Genomic DNA, 14,529 nt, shown 5'->3' with positions numbered 1-14,529 from the left:
GACCTTCTGAACGCAGGGACTGGGTCTTTATAGCACTGGGCAAAATCATATGTTCAAGTAGATCAGTCATAATTGTGGGGGGGAGAAAAAAAAAACTAAATCCATCCAAGTGAGGATTGGATTAATAACAGGAAGTCATCAAAGTTGTGAAACCCAGGAACACCCGATGTGTTTCCAAGTCTGTCATCCTATAAATGAAGCCATTCATTTCGGTTTAACAAGGGCTACGAAGAAAAGCAATATTTTTGGAAACACAACCCCAGAATCATTAAGATTCCACTGAAAATTAACAATTTGAATCTGTCCGATTGGATGCCATGTCTTGCTTCAACTCGCCTCGCAGGAAACAGACGTCTGAGTGGACATCTGCTTTCAATTCCTACATTTCCAGGTTGGCTGCGTACACTCATGTGTGGGACGGGGACTTTTTTTAACACCTCATTCTCATTTGATTTCGGTTTAAAGAGAATTTTTTTTTTTTTTTAATCGTTTGAGCATTGCTGCGACTGAAGAAAGCAAAATAGCATCAAATCACAACTGCTCATCATTGCGCTTTTATACCCAATATCCCTCCATCTATAATCTGATCTGCTTTTAACCATTCGCGCTCACAATCACACCGAAGGGCAATTTAGAGTGTTCAATTAACCTGCTGTGTTAGCACGTCTGTTGAAATGTTAATTGGGGTTCAGCTCTCGGCTCAAATAGTTGTTTGCGCTTTATAAAATACACGGATATGTCTTAAAAAAATTTCAGTCTGCCGTCATGGCTGACTTATGGTAATTTTCACCTGTTTCTTATGGGAAAAATTGTTTTGAATTCCAAACAGGATGCTGGTCACTCATGATAAAATATACGGCTTCTAGTATACGGATCTCTTCTGGACTTGATAAGTAAATGGGCCACGTCTGTCAGCAAATAAAAGGCGACAGGAGGCAATTAGACCAACGAACGTCATTTTTGTTTGTTGATTCTTGCTCAGAGTGACACACAAGGAATGTTTATCCGTCGTGTTGTATTACATCGTGTAAAGCAGGCTCTGAAGGCGCACACAATGATTCCTGATTAGTGCGTTCATCGTCAGTGCCCTTTAATGTTCTACGTACACATTTTCCATGCCCTTTAATGTTCTACGTACACATTTTCCACGTGGAACACGGTTCGCGGGTACGACTCTCACTTCGACATCAAACCTGTAAAATCCGTCGTGAACGGCACCGAGGTAGTTTTTTTTCCGGATGAGCTTTGTCCAATCACTACCCAATCGCTTGCTTTGCAAAAGAAAAAATATGGGCGACCACCAGCAAAAAAAAAAAGCCATCTATGAATCAAAGTGCAAACTAAAAATTGACGTCGTTTTCCTGTTGATATAACGAACCAATTAACGTTCATTTCCTGCACGTGTAAAGATGTCTTTAGCTGCAGTTTCCTGTTTGTGTCTGACGGATGGACAAGCTGGCAGCAAGAGTTTGCGGCCGGCCACATGCACACATCAGAGGGCTTCTTTTGGAGCTGCCTTATCACACCACATTAACCTCATATAAACATGGCATGAACCCGCCTCAGGCCACAGTGGTGGCTTGTGTGGGCAAAATTGCCGTATGCCAGTAGTCCTGAACCTTCTTCGAGGTACCGAACCCAAACAGTTAATATGCACATCCACCGAACAGTTCATTAGTGGAAAATAAATAAATATATTTTTTACAAATTCAAGATATTAAAAAAACACATTTATTAAAAACTGAAGAAATTAATAAAATTTCAAGAGACAAGTATACTTTTATTTTTTTTAAATTGTACGACATACTATCACGACAGTCACACGTTGACTACTGAGCGGACTAAATTTCCCATAGCACTGATTGGACAAGCGATGTAATGTGATAACTAAATGACATATTGAGTCGGGTGTGTCTTACCCTCCATGGCAGAGGCTTCGTCGAACCCCTGAAACCGATTCACCGAACCGCTAGGGGTTCAATCGAACCTGGGTTAAGAACCACTGCCGTATACGGTACATGCGAAGGAAGAACAAAATTCAGTGTGGATCTAGATAAATATTTTATTCTGGACATGGTAACGCTATTACAAGCATCTTTTGCTGTAACCAAAATGTATTTTGGCTACTGTCATTACATTGCCTCTGACCAGTGAAAAGCATGTTTCTCAAAATGTCATTATTTTTCTTTCTGACAAAAAACAGTCTTTCGTGGGGGGGCTCACCTATTTGCTATTTTGTACTCAGGCCAAATCACCAATTTTAATATATTGCTTTGGTACCGTCTTGTGGCACCTTGGTACCAAGGAACTATGTTGAAGTGGGGGCTAAGCTTAGGCCACATCCCTGTCAAATACAAAAGTAGTATTTTGACGGCATTTTGTTGCATTTATAAGCAATTATAAATCTTGGTTTTTTTTTAAATTTTTTTTTTTGGGAGGGGGGTCAATTACTCACAATGTGTCGCGATTCATGGCACGGCTCTGCCCCCGCAAATCTCGCAGGAACACATTTAAGGCTAACTTTTGGCTGAGGTGTTTCCTGGCAGGTAACACTACCGTAAACAAAACAAAATAATCACAATGTAATTCATTCTTTCTTGCTACAAGCGGTGCCACAAAGTGACGTGAAGCTGCGCACGACTGTGGGGAATGTTAACGAGACACTTCATTCCATTTGCACTCTATTTAATGAGTTATTACATATGTTGCCAGCGATTCATGATATCGTAATGAAATCGGTTGACAGCATTTTAATAAAAGCAGCAACAAAGGCGAAACAATATGTCACACCTTCGTTTTGCTTTTGGGGGAGGTAGGTAACTTGTCATCTTTGTTTCCAACACACACGCAAAAAAAAAAAAAAAACATTTTAAGGAACCATGCTTTTCACCTGGCGAGAAGTTATAACGATGGCAAAAAAAAAAAAAGTGCCAGTAAGACCAAATACTAGAAAAACACTTGGAATCTGTCACTCATCTTAAAAGCAAAACTAAGGTCGTTAAATAAATTAAACAAATACATCACAAAAATGTCCTTAAATTGGACACATACACCCAATCAAGTGATTAACGCAGATACACAAATTCCAATAATATCATCGTCCAGTCGCCCAAAAATTGCTTTTCAGTGAGACACAAAATTGATTTGTGGTGTTTCATTCCAGACCCCCCCCCCCCACCCAAACCAACTGCATATCTATTTATATATCCATATAAACAACATGTGATATTCCTTTTTATTAATAATTCTAAAATACATCTATCATATGAGACAACATATACATATTTCCCCTGACGTTGGCTGTTTGTAACATCGTAAGCACAAATTCAGATTCTTCTAAAATGGAAGAATATTTTAAAATCCGGAAACACTGCTTCCGGCGAGGCCAGGGGACGTAAGAGCTGATCGATCACACACACACACACACACACACACACACACACACACAGATCGATCACACACACACACACACACACACACACACACACACACACACACACACACACACACACACACACACACGTTGCAGTTGGAACAAATTAGCAAGTTTCAGTAAGTGATACGTATTCCTGTTTGTGCTGTCAATCAAAGAAAGAAGCTGATTTAGCATCTTTCTGTTTGTTTCATTTTTTGACAACAGAAACTGCCCTCCCAATTCTACGATCCGCCGCTTTGATGACATCACCTCCGCGCCTTCACCAAAGGAGCCCGTAAGATTTCTCTCGTGCCGTAGCGGGAGCGCAACAAACGCGTCGCTAGAGCAACGTGGTCCACGTGTGATGGGTGAGCGCCAGGGAGGCGCACAGCAGGAGGAGTGAGCATGAACACAGCGACGAGGCGGACGGCAAGTTGTAATAGTCGTAGTGGTTCAAGTCTCGACCTGGAGGCTTCGCTGTGATGTAACCGTCGATGACGCGGGGGGTTGGCGGCGACTGGGCCGCGGCGCTGTGGTAACAACAAAGTAGAAGAGACACACAGATGGTTTCAGTTGAAACGCCAAAACGGGGATCCTGAAAATATTGGACCAAAACGTTGTCTGGATCAGTACTTTGAATGAATCCAAGTCTACTAAGCCTTACATACTGTTCATTCATAAAACTACAGATCTTTTCAGACTCGATCAATAGCTTGTTTGACATGACAACATGAACGATGGGTTCTTAAGGTTACAGAAAAAAGGGGAACGTTTATTTTCATTTGCTACATTGCAGATCCTGTTGGCCTTTGTGCAGGTGAGGGTCTCTCGCCCGTGTCAAGACAATTGCTGCAAGTTTCTGTGGGAACCTGGGCAAGTTCTTGACAGTTCTTCTCATGTTCCAGCAAATAAAATCTAAACGGGACTGTGATAGCATCTAACGATGCATATAAAGCAGCAAGTGTTCCTAGCTAGCTACTAATTGAGTCTTCGAGATACATGAAATGTTGAGTTTTATGAAAGTGCTACCAAGGTTTTTCTATTGGTTTCTGCAATTCGGTTAGGTTCGGCTTGAATGTTCAGACAGTGAACACACACAATTGCAAGAAGAGACGTATATGTTTTGAAAATATCGTACGTATTGATTTTACGCTTTTAGTCTGTATTGGTGAACTCAATTTGACCTTTTCAAAACTTTGGAATGTCAAATGATTGAACACTGAGCTACAAAATACACAAGAGGTATTCGATCCATGAACGGAACAATACACATAGATGTAGAAAGAGGCACAGAAATGGCCGTCCTTGGAATTTTTGGGGTGTATTATTTTAATCAAAATGGATGAGCTCTCTGTGAATGTTCTGAGCTGCCATTTCAATGTCAGTGTCAAGTCCAACATGAGGTCGAAGTCGCATTGTACCTCTTTAGACAGCAAATGAGTTAAAACTGAATCAACAGCGCCTCCTCTGACTGCAACCTAGTACTGCACTCCGACTGCCCTCACTCCTCTGTATTTCAAGACACGATTAATCGACACGGACTTATTATCACGCCCTATCCCTAAAAATGAGCCCCTTCATAAGACCAAAAAAAAGTCCTCCAACATTTTTCCTCCATGTTCAAAGTGTTTTGCTTTCTATGACCTTAAAAGTGACTACATTTACATAAAGAAGAATATTCCAAGTGAACAAAGGAAAGGGTGTCGAAGAGCTAAATTGCATGACTTCATTGTCAATTTGTTTTGGATCAGCGTTGATCCAGAAAACTTTTATTTTCATTTCATAAGACTTGTGATTTTTGTTGGACAACTTTGCGATGGCACTGGACATCGATGAAAGCCGGGTTCTGTTGCTGTTGAGTTTTGGACGACCTCTGCCTTTCCCGTTCAGGCACCTGGTCAGACATTCAAATATACAACGATGTCAACCTTTGGACGCTTTTGGCACACGTGGAGACAAACAGTCCCTTGCCTTGCCTTGCCGCCCAAAAAAGACAAGGTCTCTTCGAAAATGAGAGAACATTTCTGCAGACGCGATGAAAAGAAGCGCTCTGAAATAAATAAATTGTGACATACTGTAGCTAAAGTATAAGTTTACTGAGCGTCACGAATATGGTGTGTGAAGGACAAAAAAAGCAAGCAGGAGGGAGAAGCAGCAGGGTGAACTTGACAAAAATGTATGAATCAAACACTAAGAAACAAAGTCCTGAAAAACAAAAAAAAAAAACATGACAGATGCAAAAACAAGGTGAAAGCAATACAAACAAAAATCCACGGCAGTCCCGCACAGAAGCAACAACAAAAATGATGACCCGACACTGAGTGGTCAGGCCAGGGAGTCCTTTTAACAAACAAACCTACTAATGACATAACGGCCAACAGGTGTGCCGCTGCAGGAAGAGCCCTACAGTGCCACCTGCTGGTCACAAACAGATCCACGACACTGAGCAAGTCTTTGCCATTAAAAAAAAAAAAAAATAGAGACATATCATGTCTAAACTTTTTTTGCCGTTAACCTTGATTTCATTGGAACGTCATACATTTTCCGCCATTTGTTTGGGAGATATTGTTTTGGTGTGGTGAAACAACAGCTTCTTCTCAAAAGCCAAAAAAGCCAGGAAAAGGATCCTAAAACATCTCAACTTTACTTGGGGTTAATCAGAGAAACCTAAAATGAGAATGTTTTTTTTTTTTCTGACTCCATTTAACATGAGTATTTACTTAAGTGAGTTTTTGAAATGATTTGCCTTGGTGGAGTTTTTCACAATTACAAAAAATTGGCATTTGACAAGGAGGCGCATGAAGACTTATACTTGATACAATGACCATTTGAATTGTACGGCCTGTTGTTAATCTACATTTACTCCTTATTTTTTTAGTATCATCGTTCCTTTTGACGCCATGAGTGAATGTGCATGTTTTTAGCCTTAGTGTACGACTATGTTTAATTCAAAAGTACATTCTCACATGAATGGGGGGGGGGGGGCATGGTTCATATTTAATTTGATTTAATATAGCGCGTGAAACAAATGCAACTCAAATTCCTTCTCCCGCCCGCGCGCGTTGCCGCCATCAGCTCGACAAATGGCTGGATAGAATGTCAGCAAATTAACTTGCGGTGGCCACATGGCTAACCACTCACAAAACTCGAGGGGACCACACCTGCGCAGTGGTCTCGTTGTCATCTGAAAGGTGAGCTTGTTATGTTGTCTGGTTAGTCCCTGCCTGAAGCTACGGAGAGAGCAAAACCGGATTCTTCCCAGGCAGCTATTTTCACCTTGAAGTCACCTATACCAGCCAGGAACTAGTCAGGACTCATTTGTCACTCCGGGGCATGTGTGTTCAGCTAGAGTGTGACTGGAGTGCATGAAGTATACGGCGATATGATATGTGGCCTGTTTGAGCCTCCGGCGTCACAGCAGGAAGCGTCACTTTTATTCTGTGGGGGTTGGGACCTTTCCCTCATTGACTCTCCCATATCATTCATTTCCTTGACGACCATGATTACCTCCGAGGGGGGTATGTTTCATGGCATGTAAGGCCAAAGTACCTGGATCGGCAGGGTACACCCTGAATTTAATCGCAGGGCACACATAGACAGGGCCTGGAATCGAACCCGTGCCCTATGCACTGTGAGACGGAGGATGGTATCCATGGATTTTTTTTGGTTGTCATCTTACCTCTCTTCTATGCGGACCCAGAGATCATTGAAATGCCTGTGCCTCTGCTTCTTCTGCTTGTTTCTCCTTCTTTTCTTCAGCATCTTCTTCTCCGCTTTCTCCAGCAGTTCCAGGCTGTCCGAAGGCAAAAGCATGTGGGTCAACCGTTCGTCCTCCAGGGACCGCCCCTGATCCTGCTCCCGTTCTGGGAGTTCGTGCAGAAAAGGCTCCAGGAAAGAAGACTCGTCATGTTGATCTTCTGGCTCAGTGAAATCTGATGTGGATGAGGATCTCCTTGATGGTTGGAACACAGAAATGCGAAGATATGGTTGACAAGTAATGACGGCTATCATCCTCCGTCCTTTCACAAGATATTTTCTGCGATAGCTGCCTTCATACGATGCTATGCCAAACTGCAATAACATGCCTAAACATCAAAGTGGGACGCTATGCTCAGTCAGGCCTTACCACAACACTCCTTAGGTGGTCGATGTAGCCACAGTGTTGTTAGAGTCTATGAGGTGGAAACAGGAGGGACTATAAATAGTCTGTTTTTATCACACACTTACAACCGTCCCGTAGACACCCGGGAACTTTCTGCATGAGCTGGATTTCCTTCATTTGGTTGAAATATTTACATCAGCCCAGCACGCGGGCCTTGAATAAGCCAAATCGCTGCATTTGCTTTTTATATTCCATATTCAAAGGGGGGAAACAAGTCTGACTTTTACTCTGTGCTGCTTAGATGTCAAAAACAGTGTTTAACTTGCAACAAAAATTTGAAAATGTATATTTTACAATTGGACAACAACAAAGCATTTGAACTTTTAGCTTCCTCAAGTTTTACAATCAGATTTAAGGCGCCACAAACCCTTTTGGAATGAAATAAAACTCTCCGGAAATTGTGCACTATAGACCCCCCACCACTCTGGCATGATTTAAAGCTTTTTTCTTTCTGACTGTTTATCAAAACATAAAACTTATTTGTAGATCCATGATTCATTTGTGCTGAGGAAAGCCATGCCATTGCTAGTCATGTTTGAGCACATATGGAGGAAGTGCGTTCTGGAAAAAAAAATGAGAATGAATCAGTGGATACCGGCCCGCAGCCGTTTTGGGACTATTTGCAGGCAGCACATTTTGAAGAATTCCAGAACATCTGTTTCGGGTCTGGAATTGAGCACACAGCAGCAATGAAGTCGCATGAATGTTGAAAATGATTCCTATTTGGAGGTCAGTCCGCAGAAAACGTTGGAAGAAATATTACTGGCAGGAACCTGAAACCCGTTGAAGTGCGTGCGTACATATGACAGATGGGAAATCGTACAACAATCAGTACCTGTTTATGGACTGCCCGGCCGGGGTGTGCTCCACCTCGTATCCTTGACGACGAAGCACATCAATTACTGTATTGTTACCCAGGAAGTGACCTGCAGTCAAAAGAGGAACACTCGTCCTTAACTCTCTTGATGACACTTGCAATTCAAATTACTGTTTAATTCTATCTCGAAAGGGAAAAAAAAAGGAAACAGTATCACTGCTGACTTTGCAAGGGAATGGCACGAGGGGGCATGGTCCACCCTGGATTATTAACCAGCCAATCACAAGTCACGGAAAACAAACAAAAAAATCACACCAAAGGACAAATTAATCTGCCCAACATGCATGTTTTTGCGAACGTGGAAGGACGCAAACCCCACAGAGGCCTGAGCTAAGATTTAAACCTCAGGACCTTTAGACTATGTGACGGATATGCTAACCACTAAGGCACAGTGCTGCCCGTAGAGTCAATAATTCGATGGTCATTTTTACCAGTAACATTACACAATCGCATCAATACACAATGTACGTAAAATATACAGGGTCAGGCAAAACGATCTGACACATTTGTAGGTTAAATAAAAGGCAAATAAAGTAAAGAAACAACAAAAAAAAAGTTTTTACTTTCGAAAAGTACATATGATGCCTTTTTGCTTTGTTTCTTTATAATGCCATTGTTTGTAATTTCTTTTTCAGTTGCTGCCAAGAACTGGACTGGTGAGAATTGCGCTTTCATTGTGGAAATGTTCATCAAAACAAACAAATCTGTAACGGCAACACAACATGTAGGTTAAATAAAAGGCAAATAAAGTAAAGAAAAAACTTTTTTTTTCGAAAAGTACATGCAATGCCATTTTTTTCTTTTCATGCCGTTTTGCTTTGTTTCTTTATAATGCCATTGTTTGTCATTTCTTTTTCAGTTGCTTCCAAGAACTGGACTGGCGAGCATTGCGATTTCATTGTGGAAATGTTTATCAAAACAAACGAATCTGTAACGGCAACACAACAATCTTGGTAGACATGATGTCGAAACACGATCTTGTTATGGGTTACCAACTTCAGAGCGACTGGATCTGCATTGAAACCAAAATCAACGGGCCGACCTCGCGCCGCCAAAACTCCACTTAATTTTTAAAAATAATGAGCACACTTTTTGGTTTCTTTACTTTATTTGCCTTTTATTTAACCTACAAATGTGTCCGATCATTTTGCCTGACTCTGTACAAACGCAAGTCAACTAAGAAAGGAAATGCTGTCGGAATTGTCGGCATATACAACTTCACCTTCATTTTGTAGAACAAAATCAGGCTCATGCTTCCTGTACAGTAGTACCTCTTCTTACGAAATGAATTGGTTCTTTTATAGTCACTATCAGTAGTCAGGTAGGTGTGAAAAGTATTGCTAAATATTTAGGTAGAATAATACCGTATTTTCTGGACTATAAGTTTCCCCAAAAAATGCGACTTATACTCCAGTGCGACTTATATATGTTTTTTCCTTCTTAATTATGCATTTTTTGACTGGTGCGACTTATAATCCGAAAAATACGGTAAGTAGTAGTAAATAAATAAGAATAATTCTCCATCAGCCATCCATTTCCCGTTCTGCTCATCCTCACTAATGAAGCGAAACAATAGCAAACCACTCGCCAGCTATTCCATTTCATCGTTTTTTTTTTTCCAATTCTGGCCTCTTCCTTATCTCTCATGGAAATCCTTGTCGCTAGCTTCCCTCGTACCCCTTGTCTTTCGCTGACCCGCTCTCCGCTAGGTGAAGTGGGACCATTGATGCTTCAGGTTGCCGTGTCAAGAGGTCTCCATTCGTGACCAAGTGGGAGCCGGGAGCCATTGTTTGGGCCTGCTCAGCCGTGGCACCGGGGAGCTGTGCGAACAATGAGACCCGCCACTTTAATCTGGCCCACAGCTATTGTCAGGGAGCGGCTGTGCACAAGATGCACCAACTGGTGCCATGATACTATCGTCCATCTCTTCGTTATTTGCACTAACTTTGATCTTAAGGATGTTATTATTTGGATTGCATTTGGTATTGAATTGGTGCAAGCTTCACACTGCGTTCTTTTGAGCAGCGTTAATGGACTAGCCGGTAGCCCGTTTGACATTCTTTGGAAGTTGGAAAGCGGAGCGAGACGGCGCATTGAAGCTCTCCAGCCAGCCGGCGTTTAGAAACATCTCAATGTGATTTATGTGCGTTTACGTCAGGGGATTAAAGGTGGGACAAATGGAGCTGTTCGGCACAATGTCGAGCTTTCGGAAGGGTGGGCGGATTTCCAATCTTCAAAGGGGTAAACGCACGCGCGCGCGCGCATTACGAAATGAATTGGCTCTTTTATAGTCACTATCAGTAGTCAGGTAGGTGTGAAAAGTATTGCTAAATATTTAGGTAGAATAATACCGTATTTTCTGGACTATAAGTTTCCCCAAAAAATGCGACTTATACTCCAGTGCGACTTATATATGTTTTTTCCTTCTTAATTATGCATTTTTTGACTGGTGCGACTTATAATCCGAAAAATACGGTAAGTAGTAGTAAATAAATAAGAATAATTCTCCATCAGCCATCCATTTCCCGTTCTGCTCATCCTCACTAATGAAGCGAAACAATAGCAAACCACTCGCCAGCTATTCCATTTCATCGTTTTTTTTTTTCCAATTCTGGCCTCTTCCTTATCTCTCATGGAAATCCTTGTCGCTAGCTTCCCTCGTACCCCTTGTCTTTCGCTGACCCGCTCTCCGCTAGGTGAAGTGGGACCATTGATGCTTCAGGTTGCCGTGTCAAGAGGTCTCCATTCGTGACCAAGTGGGAGCCGGGAGCCATTGTTTGGGCCTGCTCAGCCGTGGCACCGGGGAGCTGTGCGAACAATGAGACCCGCCACTTTAATCTGGCCCACAGCTATTGTCAGGGAGCGGCTGTGCACAAGATGCACCAACTGGTGCCATGATACTATCGTCCATCTCTTCGTTATTTGCACTAACTTTGATCTTAAGGATGTTATTATTTGGATTGCATTTGGTATTGAATTGGTGCAAGCTTCACACTGCGTTCTTTTGAGCAGCGTTAATGGACTAGCCGGTAGCCCGTTTGACATTCTTTGGAAGTTGGAAAGCGGAGCGAGACGGCGCATTGAAGCTCTCCAGCCAGCCGGCGTTTAGAAACATCTCAATGTGATTTATGTGCGTTTACGTCAGGGGATTAAAGGTGGGACAAATGGAGCTGTTCGGCACAATGTCGAGCTTTCGGAAGGGTGGGCGGATTTCCAATCTTCAAAGGGGTAAACGCACGCGCGCGCGCGCACACACACACACACACACACACACTAAAACAGATGCACGCACACACAAATGTCAGCAGATGCAAATTCTTTGAATGTAACCATCAATTCTGTCACCCCGCAAGGCCTCAATGTGTTTTTCACGACTACAGGTGGGAATGTAACAAGACATCATCGAATATTGTCCTCCATGTCAGAAAAATGCAGTCATAAAATAATAATTATAATAATAATGAAATCACAATTAAAAGGTTACACAAACATGGCAGTTGGATGTTTTTACACCCAGAGCCGTTAACTCTCCGTTCATAAAGAAAAGGCCAAAAGCCGATTGAATGTTTTCACCTTGAAATACTTGACCAATAGCACAGTATGAGGTGAATAAAAGCACAATTTGACACTTGAAAGAATCGTTTTCTTTATTTTCTTTCTTTATCAATCAATGAATGTTTTCGGAAAAGAGTGAGTGCCACTTTGAGCAGCCCACCATAAGCTACCTGAACTTGGAAAGACCCTTGGAAAACTATCATCTCCCACACGTGCTCACATTTGAAAAAAATAAAATAAAATAAGATTCAACTAAAACAGGAGTGATGACCACCTCGCACTAAACGATCAAGATGACGGGAGAGCGCTGCGACTCCAGCGAAACTCTCAAACTCCCTTCTGACTTTCGGTTTGTAGTCCGGTGAAAGCGCAGCATGAACGAGAACATTCTTCACCCCCCCCTCCACGAGAGAAGTCAAACTTGGAGCCCTACGGTGCACTAAAGTCAAAAAATCTTTGATTAGACATGATGGATCTCCCTGAAATCCAAAGCCTCGAAAGTATGCCTGGGCTTCTTTCTAAAACGAAGGCCCCAAGTATGACGTATGGCCTTTGGTGTAGGTTTCAAACAGGACAAGTGACCTGTGATGAAAGACGGCTCTCTCGTGATTGTAAACGTTTCCAAACTCTGACTTACGACTGCACTGTACTCATTTGTAACGGCAAATTTCTCTTTTGCCTTCTGGAATGTGTCTCGTTGACATCATCCTTTAAAGGACACATATTACAACTTCTTTGTTTCGATTTGCTTTTCGCCTTTCTGGTCAGTCAAAATTATGAGACGATTTCATTCATCCGTCTTCGTTTTCTCTTTAAAAGAAAGTGCACCGACAAGGAGGAACCTGGTCGCATCCGTACCCCTAATCGGTCCTTTCTGCTACTTTTGAGGTCAAATCTAAAAATACAAATGCCGTACTGCAGTTACCCACTTGTGTTCTGCACTGGCTGAAGTCTGACGTTTATTTCCAGGGCTTATTTATATAGGCCGATTTCATACATTTCACCTTGCTGAAACGGGCCAAGAACGCGTAACAGCGTACAATAAGTTCACTGTACGTACTCCGCAACCTTTTGAGAGGCAAAGATGGCCGAGATAAAGAGCAGCAGCGGGACTGAAAGCTCCTATTCGTCGCGTTCCTGCGCCGTCAGCTAAAACGGTACATCGGGGCCATTTACGGAGTCGGCGATGAGTTAATTCACGTTTATTCACATTTCGGCCATGGGACAGACTCATCTGACAGCAGCAGAACGAATTGCCACGAGTGCTTGCGCTCGCATAGAAAACCTTTCGACACAATGTCAGGCGAAATATATTCAAACATATGATGAGTCTTAACCCCTTTGTGCACCAATAATGCTAACCTGCAACCTGATAACACGATAAACTGTCCACTGTAGCGACCGCTGTCCCTGAAATGGTTAAAGAGTATTCATTGTCCATATATTTACGTTACAACTTGTAAGCAGGGCTCGGACGGCGCTTCTCATAACATGACGACATGTTGGATAAACAAACGCAACAGGCGGCGTTGAGGCCATACTGCCCCGTTTAGCTTTTTCAAGCCGCGCTAAATACACACGTTCCCATCGTCAGTCACTTCCGGCAGCCCGTCATCACCATCACCACGAGCACGTTGGGCAGAAATGTAAAAGTACAAAACAGTTGGACTAAAAAGTAGTCCACAACAGATTAAGCCGGCGTTTTATCAATTGGTTTTTACTCTAGCGTTTCTTAAATTCAACGAAGATTGTTGAATCACTCACGTCCCTGGTTCGGATTGAGTGACAGAGTCGATGGCTTTAAAGATTTTTACCTTGGTGTAAAGACACCCATCGACGTTAACGGCTCTTTTCTCATTGCCAATTTCAGATGAAATCTTAGCGGTCGTTGAGATACTTTCTTCCAAAATTTACCGACGGTGATGCGGGCCCAGCCGCCGGTATAATGAAACGTATTCGATGACATGCGGGAAAGGCCGCGCAGATGAGTGGCTCATGTTAAGTGGTCTTAACCACAATTAAATTACTGCGCGTAAGCGGTAAAATATTATTTCAAGTACTGTAAGACTTTCATAACTTTGCGGTGCTGATCCTTAAGAGTCTCTTAATGTTAATCTCATCATCGTCCTGACAGAAAATATTCTTTACCGCTAAGTGGAGGGGGGAAAAAAATGGTCCAAAATATTGGATTTAGTTTAGTGTAGGTTCATGAAGCAGTTTTTTTTTCAGTCATGGATATGCGATATATGCTCAAACTCACTGCCAGCCATTTACCGTCACTCTTCTGTGGCAATGTATCATGTACTACAGTATATACACTGTATACTGGCCCCCGGATTTTTGACACTGCAGATTTTACTCAAGATAACTTGATTCATAGTGCAGTCGTCAGTCCTGCGCTGCCGTCGATTCAAATGAAAATGCTCATTTAACCGCTACGCAGGGGAATGCCAGTCGACAAAATCTTCTTTTCATGCTATAAATCTGAATAGATTGTGTCGAGATGCTGATCAAAAAAAA

The 14,529-nt window shown here is 42.3% G+C and overlaps 1 protein-coding gene across 1 annotated transcript in view; it reads right to left on the bottom strand.

Annotated features, from left to right (window-relative positions):
• Window positions 1–2,048: 2,048 nt before the first annotated feature.
• trabd2a (TraB domain containing 2A) overlaps window positions 2,049–14,529 on the bottom strand; it is a 50,547-nt gene continuing 38,066 nt past the window's right edge. Inside the window, exons 5-7 of the mRNA XM_019882564.1 lie at window positions 8,413–8,503; window positions 7,095–7,367; window positions 2,049–3,945 (exon numbers count right to left, since the gene is read on the bottom strand). Of these exons, the coding sequence (XP_019738123.1) occupies window positions 3,756–3,945; window positions 7,095–7,367; window positions 8,413–8,503 (554 nt within the window). The 3' untranslated portion in view covers window positions 2,049–3,755. The remainder of the gene's footprint in view (window positions 3,946–7,094; window positions 7,368–8,412; window positions 8,504–14,529) is intronic.

The sequence above is a fragment of the Hippocampus comes genome, unplaced genomic scaffold, assembly GCF_001891065.2.
Source record: "Hippocampus comes isolate QL1 unplaced genomic scaffold, H_comes_QL1_v1.1 scaffold437, whole genome shotgun sequence".
NCBI lineage: Eukaryota > Metazoa > Chordata > Actinopteri > Syngnathiformes > Syngnathidae > Hippocampus > Hippocampus comes.
The sequence above is the reverse complement of the archived record's forward strand: the minus strand, read 5'-3'. Positions and strand labels throughout refer to the sequence as shown.